This window comes from Chelonia mydas, chromosome 2, assembly GCF_015237465.2.
Source record: "Chelonia mydas isolate rCheMyd1 chromosome 2, rCheMyd1.pri.v2, whole genome shotgun sequence".
NCBI classification, from domain to species: Eukaryota; Metazoa; Chordata; order Testudines; family Cheloniidae; genus Chelonia; species Chelonia mydas.
Window position 1 is genome coordinate 204,484,354 of NC_057850.1, and position 18,077 is coordinate 204,502,430.

The window sequence follows — 18,077 nt, forward strand, 5'->3', positions numbered from 1 at the left end:
CCAAGCCTCTTTAGCCAGCTTCTCCAGACCCAGAAGGCCCTGCTCTTGCCTTCTCCTTGGGTCACACTCTGGATATCCTGTGCTTGTCCAGGCTCTCTCTTTCTCTCGCTGTCTCTGTCTGCTCGTCTCTGAGTATGTCTACACTTAAAATGCTATAGCAGTACAGCTTCAGCACTGCAGCTGTGCCATTGTAGCACTTCAGTGTAGACATTCACTATGGTGATGAAAGGAGTTTGCCAAGCACTCAAGTTAATCCACCTCCTCCACGAGACCAGACGCAGTAGCTAGGTCAATGAAAGAATTCTTCTGTCAGCCTAGCACTGGGGGTTAGGTTGGTCTTTCAGGAGTGTAGGTTTTAACCCCTTACCCCCAAGAGACATAGTATCTCTGGCTTCTCTCTCATACACACACACCCTTAGCCAAAAGATGCCCAGTCTAGCATTCTGCCTACATAGCTCAAATTCCTGAGTGGCATTGGGGGAGCATGAGCCCATCTTTTTAGACCACTGTTTCTTACCCTGAATGAAGGGTGACTGCTTCACTCATCAGTTTAAGGGGCTTTAAACCAGCTACGACACCTGCTTCATTCTGAAAGCTACACTAAGGTTGTTCGAGACAGTTTGTCCCACTGAGCTATTGAAAAAAAAAAATCAACCCAAACAAGATACAAAGCCAAACTCAGACAAGAGGTGAGACCCAAACACTTACCTGTCATCTACAACCACATTAGTAGAATACTTTGGTGCCTGTCCAGCGATTTCTATGTCAAAGTCTTCCATAATTATGTGGATAAATTATTCTAAAATAAAATGCAGTGCTGTTAAAATCATTACTCATCATGAAATCCAATATAGGACACACTTTGTTTAGGTGACACCAATGAGAAATCTCAAACATAACAACTTTATATTAGATATATTATTTGCTTGTCCATTGAACCTTTTAAAAATTATTAAAAACAGGATTAATATGTTGTGACATTATCTGATTAAAATCTGACCATATAGATCATTGTTGCAACCACTGTTATATATTTGCAACAAATCTTGTACAAAATGTGGCATGTAAGATGTCTATGGAAAGGTTATGATTTGCTGAATAGGATTATGCTATTTGTATGCATGTATCATTTTGGATTTGAAGTTATGAGTATTGGCTCTATACCTGTATCTCAAATGTTTGGTCCTGGGGTAACACCCAGAAGGTATTTAGCCAGCACATCTTGAAGGAACTATTCAAGTAGATTGGCCCATTAAAGTACACTTAACTTACAATGGAAGATGCCTATCTACTCTTAATGGACTTTCCTACTGTGACTAGGTGAAATCATGCATGGACATTTGACTTGTCCACGTGACTCCAAACACCATCTTGTTGCTACCAGTTTCCACAGTAAGAACAATGGGATTCTCTCCACACGGCAGAAGATATAAAAGGCCCTGGAAACACCTCCATTTTACTCTTTCCTGCTCAGACTTCTGGACTATGAACTTATACTAATGGGAGCATTCTAACCAAGGGACTGAGGTCCTTCCAATGATTTGGAAGCAACCAGAGACTTTCCAAGCCAGCATTTTATTCCATCACTGCCACAAGCCTGAACCAAGAATAGGGTTGCCAACTTTCTATTGGCACAAAACTGAACACCCTAGCCCTGCCCCCTCCCCGAAGCCCCACCCCCCGCTCACTACATTCCCCCTCCCTCAGTGGCTCGCTGTCCCCCACTCTCACTCACTTTCACTGTGCTGGGGCAAGAGGTTGGGGTATGGGAAGGAGTAAGTGCTCTAAATGGGGGTGCAGGCTCCAGGGTGGGGCCAGAAACGAGGGGTTCAGGGTGCGGGGGGGGGGCTCTGGGCTGGGGCAGGGAGTTGGGGCATGCGAGGGGGTGCTGGCTCTGGGCTGGGGATGAGGTGTTTGGGGTGCAGGAGCGGGCTCCAGGCTGAGGCCAAGGGATTCGAAATGTGAGAGGGGCTATGTGTTGAGGCAGGGAGTTGGGGCATGGGAGGAATGAAGGCTCTGGGCTCAGGGTGCAGGCTCTGGGGTAGGGCTGGGGATGAGGGGTTTGGGATGCAGGAGGGGCTCCAGGTTTGGGGGGAGGACTCATGGCTGGGGCAGGGGTTGGGACATGGGCTTACCTTGGGTGGCTTCCGGTCAGTGGTGCCGTGGGGCTAAGGCAGGCTGCTTGCCTGTCCTGGCTCCATGCTGCACCCTGGAAGTGGCCAGCAGGTCCAGTTCATAGATGGTGTTGGGGAGGAAGCTACATGGCATTCTGCTCTCCCTCCGTAGACACCGCGTCCCAGCTCTCCTGGTTCCCGGCCAATGGGAGTGCGGAGCCAGTGCTCAGGGCAAGGGCAGCGTGTGGAGCCATGTGGTCCCCCCTGCCTAGGAGCCAGACCTACTGGCAGTTTCCAGGGCGCAGCACGGTGGCCCAGGAAAGGTAGGGACCAGCCTGCATTAGTGCTGCAGCACCGCTGACCGGACTTTTCATGGCCCTGTTGGTGGTGCTGACTGGAGCTGCCATGGTCCCTTTTCAACCGGGTGTTCCGGTCAAAAACTGGACACCTGATCACTCTAACCAAGAACTTTGCATTTATTGTATGTATTTGACTCCTTTAACCAATTTTAACTCTCACCTTTCTTTCTTTTTATAAATAAACCTTTAGATTTTAGATACTAAAGGATTAGCGTGATTTTTGGGTAAGATCTGAGTTGTATATTGACCTGGGTGTGTGGGTGGTCCTTTGAGATCAGAAGAACCTTTTATTTGAGAAGACTGGTTTTAAAGAACCACTCATCTCTAAGTCTAGTGTTTTTGGTGGTGATAGAAGGACTCGTATGCCTAAGGAAATTGCTTTTATGACTTCTTGTTCGCCAGTGTGGTGAAACAGAAGTTTACTTTTGATGCTGTTTTGGTATATCTCATGGGAGAATAACCTTCAGTTTTGGGGTGTGTCCACCCTATTTCTCAGCAGTTTGTCCTGAATTTGGTATTCTCAGTTGTGACCCACAAAGGCATGGTTACATGTGTTTTCACCAGTATTACCACTTTTTTCTGGTTTCCCTATTGAATGAGTTGTATTGCTCCCTTCAATTAAATAAGTAGCTATGAGAGTCAAAGGAAGTAGCTATTAGTTTGTCTGATAGAAGACACAATAGCTTCAGAAATGTCATATATTACAGACACAGGCACAAGTACAGTGCGAGGAGTACACTTGCTCTATGACATTTTTCCAAGTTCACACTGAAAAAGATGACAAATTATTAGGAAAAAGGCTTACTTATGAAGAGGACTGACAAGATTGGTATTCTTTCACTTAAAAAGGAGGTAAATAAGAGAGGCAATGATAAAAGTATGTAGAATAATGAATGGTATAGAGAAGCTGGATAGGGAAAACATAAGTTCTCAATCTCATAATACAAAAACAAAGGCCCATCAATCTGGCACCTATTAGTAGCATAAAAAATTGCTTCAAAGTCATTTTAGGACTATGTCCGGTATAACTGCCTGTACAGTATGTCATTTGTGTCAATTTGAGATCCATTTCTTTTTATACAGGCCCACGCAGAGGAAATTAGAAGCATGGTACCAGGTACCCTGTTTTAGAGATGCCTCTTGCTTTATTCTTCACTCAGCAAGGGAAAATATTAAACAAGTTATCCAATACCACATCCTTTTTTAAAAAAAAAATCACAGCATGCTTTATAAACAGAAACAATTATTTTGCACCGATATGCTAAAAGAATAAGAAATCCCACTATCAGCTCATATACAGCAGTGGAGTATGTAGCTTCAGAGGGTTTTACTGGGCAGCATCCGGAATAGCTCCAGGGTGTGCAGACGATGAACAGTGAATAGCAGGTGCAACTCATTTCAACAGAAATATTAGTTCCAAATTAGAACCAATTTCCTGTCTTTTATCTTGGACTGCTTTAATGTATGATCCTATTTTTTCCTTGTTATTATTTCTCTGCTCTGATACAATACTTCCAAGAATATTATTTTCAGTTAATCTTTTACATTTTTCATTTTATTTTATTTATTTACTATTTTCAGTGCATCCAACAAAAAATTAGTAAAAAAAATGTTAATTAAGGAAAAATGGAATCACCATCAAAGCAGGAATAATACACTTTAGGCAAAACCATAAGTAAGCAGATGGGCATGGCGCCATGCCCTGATTTAACAAACTCAGGCTCTTTTGGACCAAGGGAGAAAGTAAGTTTCAGAGCTGAGCTCATCTTCCTGATGACAGCTCCTGAGCATTCAAATATAGGACCTCTCAGAACCTAAGGGTACAGCTACACTGCAACTACACTACACTCAGAGTTTGACCACCTGACTCAGGCTCTCACAATGGCGCTACAAATAACAGTGTCGACATTCCTGCTTGGGCTGGAGCCCAGATGCTGGGGTGAAGGGCGTGTCTCCCAAAGCCAGAGACACCTTCCTCCTCTTACTAGGTTTCAAAGCCCCAGCTCCAACTGGAACAGGGAAGTCTACACTGCTATTTGTAGCCCCATTGCACAAGCCTGAATCAACTGAGACTCACTGCCACAGGATTGTTTTCCGCAGTGTAAATCAACCCTAGTAGCCAATAGGAATTCAGTGCCATCTATACAATGCTAGTATGATATGATGCATGAAATCCCTGCTAAGCAATTGGGCTCCTTATTCTCTCCCATCTGAAGGGACTTTAAATGTAGCCAAAAATCGAAAAAAAGGACATACTAGAAATAGAAATAGATGGGGTTCAGAGACAGGTAATGAGATCAGTCAATGGGGACGTGATAGAGACAGGTGATGAGACATCAGAGACAGGTAATGAGATCAGTCAGAGGGGACATGATAGAGACATACAAAATAATGAATGTTACAGAACAGTTAAATCTGATACTCCTGTTTACCTTCTTTTATAAAATGAGAACAGGGGACATTCAATGAAGTTGTAAGGCAGCAAATTTAAAAACAAATATTTCATTTCAATTGAACATAATTAATCTGTGGAATTCATTGTCATTAAACATCACTTTGACCGAGACCTTAGACTTGAAAAAAATGATTAGACCTTTATATGGATAGTGAGATTACCAACAATTACATTAGATGGGTTTTTTTTTTTTTTAAAGTTAGACCACACATAGACCCCAGTCTAATGCCCATTGATATCAGTAAGACTCATTCCATTTACTTCAATACACATTCAATCAGCCTCAGATTTTCTTATGTTAGGACACAAGCCAGCCTCTGAATGATAAGGTTTACGAAGAATCTTCCAATATGGGGTTTCTTACACCTTCATGGAAATCTGACACTGGCCACTGTCAGAGCCAGGATATTGGACTTGCTGGTCCATATCTAGTACGGCAATTCCCATACCTCTAAATGTATTAATAACAAACAATTGTGTGTTGTGGTTAACAAGCAAATACCGAATTTGTTTAATTTTTTTCATTTGGGGCCCAATCCTGCTCTCATTGAGATGAACAAACAACTCCCACCGACTTGAGGTTTCTAAAAAACTTTCAATAAAATTGTGCCCCTTCCAAAATGGCCAGCATAAATTGCAGAATCATAGAAATGTAAGGCTGAAAGGGACCTCGAGAGGTCATCTAATCAATCTCCCCATGCCGAGGCAGGACCATGTATATCTAGACCATCCCTCACATGTGTTTGTCTAACCTGTTCTTAAAAACCTCTAGTGACAGGGATTCCACAACCTCCCTAGGTTTTAGGAACAATCTTGCTTTATGAGTGTCAATATGTTATTTGCAATATTGTTGTAGCCATATTGGTTCCAGGATATTAGAGACCTTGATATTATTGGTCCAATATAAGATATTACCTCACTCAACTTGTCTCTTGCATTTTAATAGTTTTTAAAAAATGATTTCATAAAAACGAAGATGACATAACATTATTTTGGAGGAGAAGGAATTGCTGAAGTGATTTAGAGAATAATTGACTCAAGCAGCTTCCAGCCTCACACACATTTCAGGTCATTTTAAGCTTATTTCACTGAATCAACACTACCTGAAAGGGTAACATTTATAATTAACATCATACACAGCATGATTTGACAGACAGTAATTGGTACTTAAACTCTTTTGAACATCAGCAAGATTTGAGTTCTGCACCAGGGAGGTAAAAATAAAGAGAAGCTGTAAGTCCCTAATTTAGTGTTCTTTAAGCTTACTAAGCCAAATTCTTCCCTGCTGTAAATTCTGCTGCAGTCAATTTACCTGTACCAGGGATGAATTTAGCCCACAAACGACACAAAACAAGCATACTGACCTGATGTGCTGGTAGCTAGCAGGGTTACCTCCACCAGCATATTCCTCATCCACAAATGCTTGAGACCTGTCTATTTTAGGATCAACCAGTACATTATAAATAGAGAGAATCTTATCTCAACCTAATGAGTCATGTCATTGTGATTGCCTATAAAGTAGACGTCAGGGTCAACGGTCAATCTCATTGTGAACTTTTGATATTTCATAATACATTCCAGGAATACTAATTTGTAACAGCAATACCTAGAGATTCACTGTTACGAGGGATTTTTCACACAGACACTATATGAAGAGCAATTAAACTGCTTTACAAAACTGTGTTACTTTTTTTTTTTGTTTTTACACACATGGAGAGTTTCCCCAGTCTTCCACTATTCCCCACTACAGTATCATGCAAACTCTCCACCCTCTCCCCTGTCCCACACCTATTCTTCCTGTTGATTAGATATGGTGCATTAAGTAGGTTTTGCAAAGAAATTTTAGGTTACTGGTTTAATGGTTATTTCTTGCATTATTCTCCACAGGTCTCCTCAGTTAAGATGGTCACTGTTTACTATTGCTCCCAGTAGGAGTGGAGACATCAGCACTCCTGGAATACAGTGATCCATTTGCTTTCAGGATGCAGAGAGAAGAAACATAAGGAGCAGATGGAAGGAGGAATTGGCCACCTTTAATAAAGAAAGTCAGTCGTCTCAGTCCCATTGAAAACAATAAGAGCTGGCTGCCATTTTGAAAGTGGGCAATTTTTGGCAAATTTCTCTGAAAGAGAACATTATTCTTTATCCTCTGCTAAAGGAGAAACTTCAGTGCTGAAGATTAGTGAGAAAAAGTAATCATTAATCACTTAAAGGCTCTTCAAAAAATACCCTACCCCTTGCACCAGATCAGTTCAAGGTTCACCCCCTGCCAATTTTTATGTAGCTAGATAATACCTTACCTGAGATCATTTGGGACAAAACAGGTCTAATACCAAATGTTAAATATCTGAAAGGACCTGTTTAACTTTTTAAATTTAAATTGATTAATAGATTTACTTGTAAGTTCTCATAAAATTCATAGTATACTCAGAGTAAGTGCTGTAGTTTTGGGGAAGATAGTGTTTTCTTCACATGTAGAGCAAGAATTAAGTAAGTATAAAACTTAGCTCAACCTTAACTATGGCGCTGTAACTAGTGCCTCCATATTATGGGCACACATATAGATACACACAGACTAAGGTATATTAAAGATTTGTTGCCTTTTTACCCTTTTCCTTAAGGTAATTGTTTTGCCTTTTCAAGCAGTTCTCACACCACGTACAAGACCAGTACACTTGAATCAAACAGCTTTACAAGACACTGCGCCTCTCCCATCAATATGCGTAGAGGGTTTCTCTGTTAGCATTAGCTTTTCTGTTTGCTACTGAGATATTTGGCCCCACAATGTCTAATTGACAATCTGGCAAAACACCAAGATTTGATAGCAGGGGCTCTGGGTTTGTATGAAAGCTTTTTCTGTCTTCCTCACTCTGAGTGTTCCTAATCTCTAGGACAGTGAATTTCTTTTATGGGAAACACATTTCACGGATGCTAAAAAACCAATATAGAGCCTGGGGGTATGCATCATCCAAATCAATTTGCCATTTAACAGAGACTTGAAGAGGATGGCTACAATGTGTCTAAATACTGACTCTGGAAAAAAGCTGTACTCTGAATTTATGTACAGTTTTCATAGGAGAAAGATGCTTGTCTGAAAATATGTGCATATTTCTCTCCTCAAATTAGGATCCTAAAATGTTGCCATCGCCTAGTGATGAAGAGATTCATATAATGGAATGGCCTTTTTATTAAGGGTACTTCCAAAAAAATATTATGGCAGTTTGATTAGTAAATGGGACCACGTGTCACATTCTTATCAAAGCAATTTCTCCTCAGGACAATCTCTGCAGAACATTTTGAAAGAGAGAGGAGCCTCATGAGGCTGGCCATCCCCATTTCCCTAGTGATAATTACTTACATTAGCATTTGACCCTGTTCACAACACCAAGGCCAAATTGACTCTCGCAATCCCACAGCAGGTTCCCTACACCAGGTGAAGCTGTATTCCAAAGCATAAAAATGTGATTACCCTTCCTCCCCCTAGGGTTGTGCGCCAACATTTCCCTGGGAGCTCAGCTCTTCATCTCTGCTCGTGCTTCAACACCAACACCCTTCAGCTACTCGTCACCTTGTGGCATCAGCCTTTTATCCCCTGCTGACTCATGTGCAGCTTTATGGCTCACCACAGGATGCTCTTGCAGCCAGCTTCACCAGGAAAAGAGACACACGTGTGACAGGTTTTGAAAGAGTCACCTACTTCTTCACTGTGCCATGAGAGTAGCCATAGAAACTTAGGCCCAGATCCTCAAAAATATTTAGGCTCCTAACTTCCATTGAAATCAGTAGAAGCTGAGTGTTTAAATGACTTTGAGGAGCTGGGCCTTACTGCAGTTGGCAACTTTGGCAGCTTTACTTGCCTTCAGCTCTCCCCTACTGTGAGGGTACATGTACTGTTTCTTTGAAACTGTAGCAGGAAGCAAGGCAGGAAAGGGCTGGGGAAGGTTCAAGCACGGTGGGAGACTGAACGACTTCAAGGACAGTGTTGTTTTTATTTCTAATATAGTTCCTCTCTCATTGTAAGAAGAAAGTGACTCTTCCTGCAATTCTTTATCATGGTCACATGACACCTGCCCTCACCCATTTGCAGGCCAATCAGAAACCAGGTAGAGGGGCAGGTTTTGGAGTTCTGTTTTTGATCCCACTTCCCCTCAGCAACTGAAGCAGCTCCCATGGAGTCGTGGGCCCTAAACACGGTTGGGGAAGGATTTCTGCCCTTGTGATATTCCATCAGGGATGTTTGCAGTCTTGGCAATCTCAGGGCTTCTCTCTGCCAGAACCCAGATTGCAAATAACCTTAGGTTGTCCCAGAACACATGAGGTTTGAAGACAGCAAACAGCAGTGACACTATCACACCCACAGATTTCAACAAGGATTTCAATAGGAATCGGTGGAAAGAAGGAGGAAGTTATTTTCTATTAAGCCGCTGGGAAGTCAGCTTCAGCCTTGCTGCTACCCACAAATTCCCCAGACCCTTCGCAATCTGTTATCACTGAAATGCCAAAACGAAGGATGCAGCTTTATTATGGTGACAATTCAATGCAGTCAGTGAAGTTCCAGAGTAATGAAGCTGGCAAAAGGGAAGAGATGCACAATTTTATTTGTGAATATTTTTCTAAGGAGAAAATAAAACAAAGATTAGGAAGTGGCGATGGTTACAACTCAAAGCCTCCAGTCCACTCCCCCAATACTTCAGGCCATTAGCTAGACAATATTCTTTTCTTCCTAATGCTTCACTGACAGCTCTGACAGAGTTTGCTAGGAATCAGCTACCATTTGGAGTACGTTGGTATTAGAAGCCCCCAGCATTTCATGCGGGCATGAAGGTCAGTGGCACTGAGCTTAGCCACTGGGATTCACTAAGGCTCAGACAGTTCTCATAGGTATTGACTCATAAATTGGCACTTCCCTCAGCCCAGAGCTGGACAAAGCAGAGTATTTATTGACAATCTTCTGGTGTTAATGACATCTCTGCAGACAGACGTGGATTTTTTTTTAATAGAAGTTATTTTTTCCTCATAGTTGTTTGACTAACACTTTATGTTAATATATAGGTTGTTCAAAATTGATCCACTTCGACTCTGTCTTCAGCTCTTTGCTATTCATTATTTGAGATACGCAATTGGTCACCTAAGCCACACAGTATCATATCTGGTCTCTGGCCGGATGACAAACTTTACAGCCAGGCACTGTTGTGGTTTGAATAGTGAAGACCCTTGTTTGCATGTGCACAATAATAGTCACCATTGCCACAGATGGTAAAAAAAAAAAACATTTGAAAATTAAAAATAGTAAAAAACTGAAGTGAAGCTTTGAGAAAATGTCTTCCAACCAGCTGCACACTAACACTGAGGAATGACCAAACAGCCACTAATTTGCACCAATGTTCACAGAAGAGTGAGCAAAAAGGGATGAGGCCAGGGCTAATTCCCAAAGCTATTAAGATTTAGTGAAAGTGTTCTAAAAAAAAAAAAAACGTTTACCCCGCTCTAATTGACACCGTGGTTCTTTAACATGCAGCTTAAAGATTTGCTAAACTGCTGCAGACTTTGCCTCTGCATGAGAAAGCGACAGAGAGTGTGAATAATTTACCTTCATTGGTCATGCTGAGCAAGCTCTATCTTCTTCTCTTCCTCCCTCAGACAAGAGCCGATGACTCAGGGGTGGGATTTTCTTTATTTCTGTGGAAAGAGATCACCCTCCTCTTCTAGAGTACTGCATCCAGATGGGGCTCTGCTTCTTAGCCACAGCTGACAAGTGCATTTAGCCTCTCCTCCCTTGGCAGCAGCTAATAGAAGAGGGGATGTGGTCACATCTAAGGTCCAGTCCCACAGGCACTCTTTCTCCTATGCTCCTGATCTGCACCCCCATCCCCCCATCGGAGATCTCCTCACACAGCCATTTCCCAGTAGCCTGTGTTTATAGGTTTTCAAAATATTTCTGGTATCTGATTTCATTTTCTAATTTACATTCTTTTCTGTAGTCTGGTTTAAAGAAATACGGTCATGCTGAAATTATATATTAATGCAGGTGTTATGAAAGTGAAAGTTTTTTAAAAGTCTAATTTACTTTTTTACCATTTATATCTTCTGCTAACTTCCCCTTCACCCCCTTATATTGGGACAATGAAAGCAAACCAGTAGCTGTTGGTTTCAATTTCTAATCTTTTTAACTTTTTACTTGTTCTTATATATTTACAGGATGCTGCAATATTTGGATGGCAAACTCTGGAGGCGATTATTATTGCTGAGAACAAGCTACTGCCATTCTGCTAAAATTAGACTTTTTTAAAAAAACCCAACAATCTCAAAAATTTAACTTGAGCTGAGATTTCCCTGAAATACTCAGTTACAGATTGGACACTACTTGTGCCTAAAGTTGATCCCATGAATTTGCCAATATGCTAGTTAGATTTTTAAAGCTGAAATCCAAACAAACTAGATTGGCCAATTCGATAAGTGTTCTAGCCAATATTGGAATGGAATCTAGTTAGGTTAACTCCTCTTTTACTGAGTCCAGGGAGTGTTATCTTAATAATTTTAACACTAGGTCATGTCATCTTTTACCTTGGACAGTAAAAAAAAGTCTTAAATCATGACACTCAGTGCTCTTAACCAATTAACAGTTGATTAATCAATTGATACAACTAATCTTCTAGGCACGTACTGAAAACAAAAATAAAGTTTTGCAAGCAATTGTCAGACTAGGACTGATGTGCAGCAATTATAACACACTACAAGTCATCAAATGTATTACATTACATGTGTGATGGATCCTCATTCTTTAGTATATCTAATACATTTGCAATACTTTTCTAGAGAGTAAGGAGAACTGACTTTCGGAGGTCCTATCTTAAAGGCTATTGTAAGAGTGTGGTTCCTGCCATTGGAATGCTTTTGTATGAAAGGGATAAGTTTAGAAAATATCAAAAGCAAATTGCTTAAAGTTATTGTTTTAAGTCTCTTGAGTTAATTTGCCTGGGCTTACAAAGGAAAGCATGCTTCTAGCATTAGTTAAAATCCAGAATGTGGCTACTTGAGGCTTCACTAAAGAGTGTAGGCTCTGTAAAATAGCCTACAGTAATTGATATTCAAGTACAGAAAGCAATACAATCTCCAAAATGAAATCTCACTACCTCTTCTTAGTCCTGCAACTTTACAGGAAGGAGAGCTGCTCAGTCTGGTCTGCATGTCTGATAGCTAGAGCCCTGTGAAGTTATTTTTTGTAATATTTCATTTTATCTTTTGGGAATTTCTTTTCTTTTTTTTTGCATTTCACCTCACAGCTGGAGGTCCTGTTGGGTGCCAGGAGGGTAGGGATGAGGTATCAGGGTTTACAGAGCAAGCCCTTCCCATACTCACCCCATAGCTGTGGCTTCTGCCGTTCCTGTCCTGTGCGTCTGGGCCCGGCTCTGGACACTGCAACTTGGTGCATGGAGTTGTAGGGGTGGCTAGGCCAAACCTGAGTGATGAGGCCAGGCAGACAGGGTTATAGCAACACCCAGAGTGGTGGGCCAGGTCCCCACCCCACAGGACAGGAGCTGCAAGAGCCCACAGCTTCAGGGATTTTTGTTTTATGTCCTTTGTTTTGCGTGTGTTATTTTGCTTTTTTGAACAACATGGGGCTCTACCAAAAGCATTTCTGGATTCAACAGCCTACTTGTAGATTCTGTCAACTCATCTAGTCCTGTAATCCTGGATGAGGGGCAAGGCCATCCAAAGGGGTCCAGAAAAATTCTGAGGTCTACATGGCAGCCAGAACTTTATATAGCCTATTTCAGGGCCTGAGGAAAGGCCATCCTCTTATTTTTCTATTGGGCACTGTTCAATTAGCACTCAGATTTCAGCAGCCTTAGTTTTTCTGCTGCTTCTGTCAATAGCCAGTAGATGGCATCAGTGTACAAGTTTCTTTGAGGCTTCTCAGAGGTTTTTTTTTTTTTTTTATGTTGGGTTCAGTATTAGCCCAGACCATTTGGAATTTCCCCCTTTTAAAGCAATTTCTTTTACTGTTCCAAAGTTCTGCCCCAGTTAAGTGTTTTTAGCTTTCTGCAGTCTTTTTCCTTCTTGTGCTATACAATTCCTATCCCTTCTAGAGTGCAACAATCACTTACAAAGAAGTCAAAAATCCCTCGTGGTTCCTCTAAATCTAACTGGATACAGTCGAGAAGCTTAAACTCTCTACCCTCCCGAGTGTGATCACTTAGTTGCCTAACCCAGATAATGTTTAGTTAGATGGCAACACGTTTGTCAGAAGTTTGAAAGCCTGATTTAAAGAAACAAATCTTTCCAGAGAAGTTATCTAAAAGGAGCAAAACTTGGGCTCATCCTGATTGCAGGTAGAAGGAAATTACATATCTTAGCACCTACACTTCATGGCTCCACCAATGCAGCAGTGGCTATGTTTGATTGTTTGTGGCAATTTTTTATTCACTTACATTATCTTATGGCTAAGAAGGTAAAAAGGGGGGAAAAGTAAGTGACATTTCTACAACTGACAGATGTCCCTTTAACTGCTTTGAACAGCTGTTGAAAAATTGAAGCTGTTTTTATGAAGGAGATAAACTCCAGGATTCCTGTAGTAAAACAGAGCTTTGTTTGGGTCGTTTGGAGAATCCTGTGTGACATGGAAAAATATGGGTGGCCAGGTCTGGAACTAAGCTGGATATGCTCCTTTTTCCCTCCCCTGTTCTCTGTCCATCTCACTAGTGCACTATTATGTCAACTCTCCCCCTTTGCAGACCAGTCTTCCACTTAGGTGCCATGTAATAAAATATTTCACATCTAATCCTATCCATAAGGAATGAGGGCATCCCCCTGCTTCACTCCCTTTGTGCCACTCAGGTGTTACCAAGAGAGGAAACCTCCCCTAAATTCCCCTCTGATACCCCAGTATAGTGCATAGCTCCTATGGGGCCATACAGAGGTGTGGCAACTGTAAACATGCGTACACATGGTATGTCTATGCTGTACTTCAAATCCTGTGACAGAGAGTCTCAGAGCCCTGGTCTACAGACTCAGGCTCACACTATGGTGCTACAAACAGCTGTGTAGACATTATGGCTTGGGCAGGAGGTTGGACTCAGAAGCTTACTCCTCATCCTGGAGCTTCAGAGCACAGAACATGGCCAGATCCTTCTTGCATGGAGCGCCTTCTGGCCCCTGGGTCTGACCTGGTTCCTGCAGCAAGGTGCTCTCATAGAGGCAGACCCATTTTACATGCCCCTCTTGCCTGCATTCAGTGCACAAAATTAGGTGTAAGGCCACTCAGCTTCTCTTTCTACATCTGCAGCAACCAGTACTCATCTGGAGTATTGTGTCCAGTTTTGGGCCCCACACTACAAGAAGGATGTTAAAAAATTGGAAAGCGTCCAGTGGAGGGCAACAAAAATGATTGGGGACTGGAACACATGACTTATGAGAAGAGGCTGAGGGAACTGGGAGTATTTAGTCTGCAGAAGAGAAGAATGAGGGGGGATTTGATAGCTGCTTTCAACTACCTGAAAGGGGGTTCCAAAGAGGATGGATCTAGACTGTTCTCAGTGGTACCAGATGACAGAACAGGGAGTAATGGTCTCAAGTTGCAGTGGGGGAGGTTTAGGTTGGATATTAGGAAAAACTTTTTCATTAGGAGGGTGACGAAGCACTGGAATGGGTTACCTAGGGAGGTGGTGGAATCTCCTTCTTTTGAGGTTTTTAAGGTCAGGCTTGACAAAGCCCTGGCTGGGATGATGTAGTTGGGGATTGGTCCTGCTTTGAGCAGGGGGTTGGACTAGATGACCTCCTGAGGTCCCTTCCAACCCTGATATTCTATGATTCTATTAATTCTTTCTAGTTCCTGTAGCTCCACCTGTGGCTGCCTGGGCACTTCCAAAAATGGGAACTGGAACTCCTGGAGTCATTGTAATCCCTCCATATGTTGATTTGGGAGGGTGGACACCTCGCAGTCAAGGAACGGGTTTGTGCCTGGCTGCTCGGTCACCCCTTCTTGACTGTAGGGAGTTTCAGATCCCACTTCTGGTACCAGTGACAGTGGGGAGGGGGCTGCCCCAGGCATGCCCCCTCTGGTAGTCCTGTTGGTACACTCAGCACCTGCTCAGGTTCTTCCAGTCAGTGACCCAGAGACTGATTACTTCAAACAAAATTTCTCCTTTATGGGGTGTGGTTTATTAACCCCCCCTTTTTTTTTTTTTTTTTTTTTTTAAAGTTACAGAATCCAAACCTGATTTTAGTCTCGAGTTCATGCATGCTCTCAGTCCATACAAGACTCCTGGTAGCTCTCCTTCCCTGTTCAGAAGACCCAGTTGTCCTCCTGGAGCTGGCTGAACTTTGAACAGTCAGTTATTCTCTCCCTTCAAGAGCAAAAGCCCTTCTTGTGGAGCTGGGTTGTATTTCAGGCCATCTGCAGGGACTCAGCCAGCTTCTCCAGCCCCAGTGAGTTTCTTTACCTTTAGACTTGGAAGGTTTAGCAGTCAGAAATTTTCCTGCTGGTGTCTCCCTTGCTAGGATGAAGGGGGAAGAATATATGCTGGTCCTCTCTCAAGAGCTCATCTTGATTGGCTGGAAGTGAGGTGAGCCTTTCCTCACCTACTTTGCAAGGCTCCTCTGGCCCCAGGCCCTGAAAGTAGTAGTAACGAGTTTATCCCTAAAATAAACCTTATTCTTGGAATTGCATCCCTTCACCAATATCTCCTGTTTCCTTGGTCCTTGCATCCATAAGACCTCCCAAAATCTTAGAACAGAGGTGGACTGACCCCAGGTCCTATCAGTCTTAAGAGGACTATACTCATTCTATATGGCCTTGGAATACCAGAGATTCCCAAAGAGATAGGAAAAAAGGATTTCATGGTTTGTCCTTACTCCTCTTCTTGGGTTAGCTGATTTCATGAAGTGTTTAAACCAACCAACAAACACTGTGGGGCAGGGGGGAGAAGGGGAGTTTCTAACTGACTTTCTCCAAAACAGATGAATTGCAAGAATATAAACTGTTTGTGGTATACTAGTTTCACCTAAAAAGATAGACTCTGGCTCAACAGAAATAATTTTTGGGAAGTCTATGGACTGTTTTATACAGGATGTCAAAATAAATCATCACAGTGGTCCCCTGTGACCTTGGAATCAGTGAATCTATAGTGAAAATAGAGCCTGCATATTTAAGACCATAAGTTCAGCTCCTTCCTATAGAAGTTTTCAGACAGCTTGCACTTATGTCTGGATCTTGCTGGTCTGCAGGGATTAGTTCCCAGGGTTGTATTCTACTTTAAGTTGTTAAATACTATTATTTGACAGACTGCTAGTTAAAGACAGGCTGCTAAACACATTCATGTTATAGATAATACATTTAAAAATTACTCTAGATGTTTTAAACAGAAAAAAACAAGCGCAGGATTCTTTCTTGAACCAATAGAGGTCACTGTTGTGTACGTAATGCCAACTTGCTTACACATTTCTTGCAAACACTATCGCATGGTTGTGCTCAGAAAAGTGACTATATAAGGGGCCCCATTTTTACCCTACAGATCTGGCCCCTGTAGATCTAGCTACTCTTACTACAACAGAGCTACCCAATGCATTAGGAATGTGAGTTGGACGGTCTTCAGGCTTATGCACACCCTACACAATTGTTAACTGAATCCCATACTTCAGATGGTGCCAAAAATAATACAGCTTGACCCTTGACCTCAGTTTTAAATTGTGAAGCTGGTAGCTAGAAAAAACACCTTACTTGTAAACTGGTGATTTGATATTACTGAAAAACAATAGCCCCCACAATGTCAATGTTAGAGTCACTTATCATAGGACAGGCACACTCCAATACCTCGATTATAAATGAGCCAAGGTATCCTTCACTGGGGCACACTGGGCAGATTTCTACTTGCACTCACTGAGGCCAATAGGGTTGCACGTATGGAACTGAGAGCTACATTTAGCACGGAGCATTTGGCAAGGTCACCAAACAAAGCTATCAGCAATACCCTCTGTCACAGCTATCTGTATAATCAGATGGGAAACTCAGTTTACTGTGTGGAGAAACAGCATATCCTTCAATAGAGGGAGCTGGTATTTCTAACAAAATATTGACAGCTACTTTAATCTCTGGCTGAATTGCTCTGACCCCCTCATTTCAAACACACACACTTTCCTCTGTCCCTGGTTACAGGGCAGGGGGCTTGCAGAAATAAAATGCTACCACCATTAACTTCTTGCTACTAGTCCTGGCCTCCTTGTTCTCTCATTCTTTTCTAATGAGTCATCCACTTTTTATTCTTGGAATGAAACCGCTTTAATACTTTTGTTCCAACTTTTTTCTTTTTATTTATGATGCCAAACATGCTCCCAGTAAGGCAGTTAGGTATAACAAGGCAGATTTTGATCCCACCAGTGCACTCAATATTTGCATCACAGGATGCTGTTCATGAGATCCCAGAGATTACTGGGTGGGGGGGTCCCTGAATTCCATGCATCTCATTAGATTATTGTCCATTCCACAACTGTAACAAACGGGTCCAAGACTGTCAGAAGCAAACTTACGGCACACCATTAGGCTACCCCCCGGTGCCAGGGTGTGATGTCTCAGGAATCTTAGCCTCTAGAGCCACCTGCAGGTCTTCTGTCTGTACACAATTCAGCCCTCCAGCTGAGAAGCATTTAAATCCAACCCCTTTCAGGGCAACACAAACTCAGACCAGCATCCAAAGTTTCTTAACAAATCTACCCTTTTTTGGATTCGTCTTCAATGTCCTTCCTCCAATACCAGAGGAGACTGCCTGAGATTTGTGGCTTTCCTACACACCCAACCCTTTACAGGAGTCCCTCTTTTCCCTGTGGTTCTTCCCTTCACAGTGAACTTTCTCCCCCTTTTATGAGGACCAGGTGTCCATTAAGCATCACTTACAGCCTCTTAGTTCTTTTCTTCTGGCTGAGAAGCAATTAACTAATTATTGTTTGCAGTATTGAAGAAGAACCCTGTGTAACTCATAAACTTGTCTCTTTCACCAACAGAAGTTGGTACAATAAAAGATATTACCTCACCCACCTCGTCTTGCTATTAATTAATTATGGCACAGGTGTAATAGATATAACTAATAACTCCTTCCCAGCACATTGACTCATTAAAAAACTCCTCATCATGACTGCCAAATCATTTCATCTTAA

The 18,077-nt window shown here is 42.1% G+C and overlaps 1 protein-coding gene across 8 annotated transcripts in view; it reads right to left on the reverse strand.

Moving 5' to 3' along the window:
* Positions 1-17,789, reverse strand: part of ABCB5 (ATP binding cassette subfamily B member 5) — a 77,928-nt gene extending 60,139 nt beyond the window's left edge. For 2 of the 8 annotated variants that reach the window (XM_043541093.1, XM_043541088.1), the window contains exons 1-4: positions 17,638-17,772; positions 15,371-15,540; positions 10,519-10,714; positions 709-799 (exon numbers count right to left, since the gene is read on the reverse strand). In XM_043541093.1, the coding sequence (XP_043397028.1) occupies positions 709-779 (71 nt within the window). In that variant the 5' untranslated portion in view covers positions 780-799; positions 10,519-10,714; positions 15,371-15,540; positions 17,638-17,772. Of the gene's footprint in view, positions 1-708; positions 800-10,518; positions 10,715-12,287; positions 12,388-15,144; positions 15,541-17,637 lie in introns of those variants that run through there. The other 6 variants (XM_043541094.1, XM_043541089.1, XM_007069522.4 and 3 more) reach the window with 4 other exon arrangements.
* Positions 17,790-18,077: the final 288 nt, after the last annotated feature.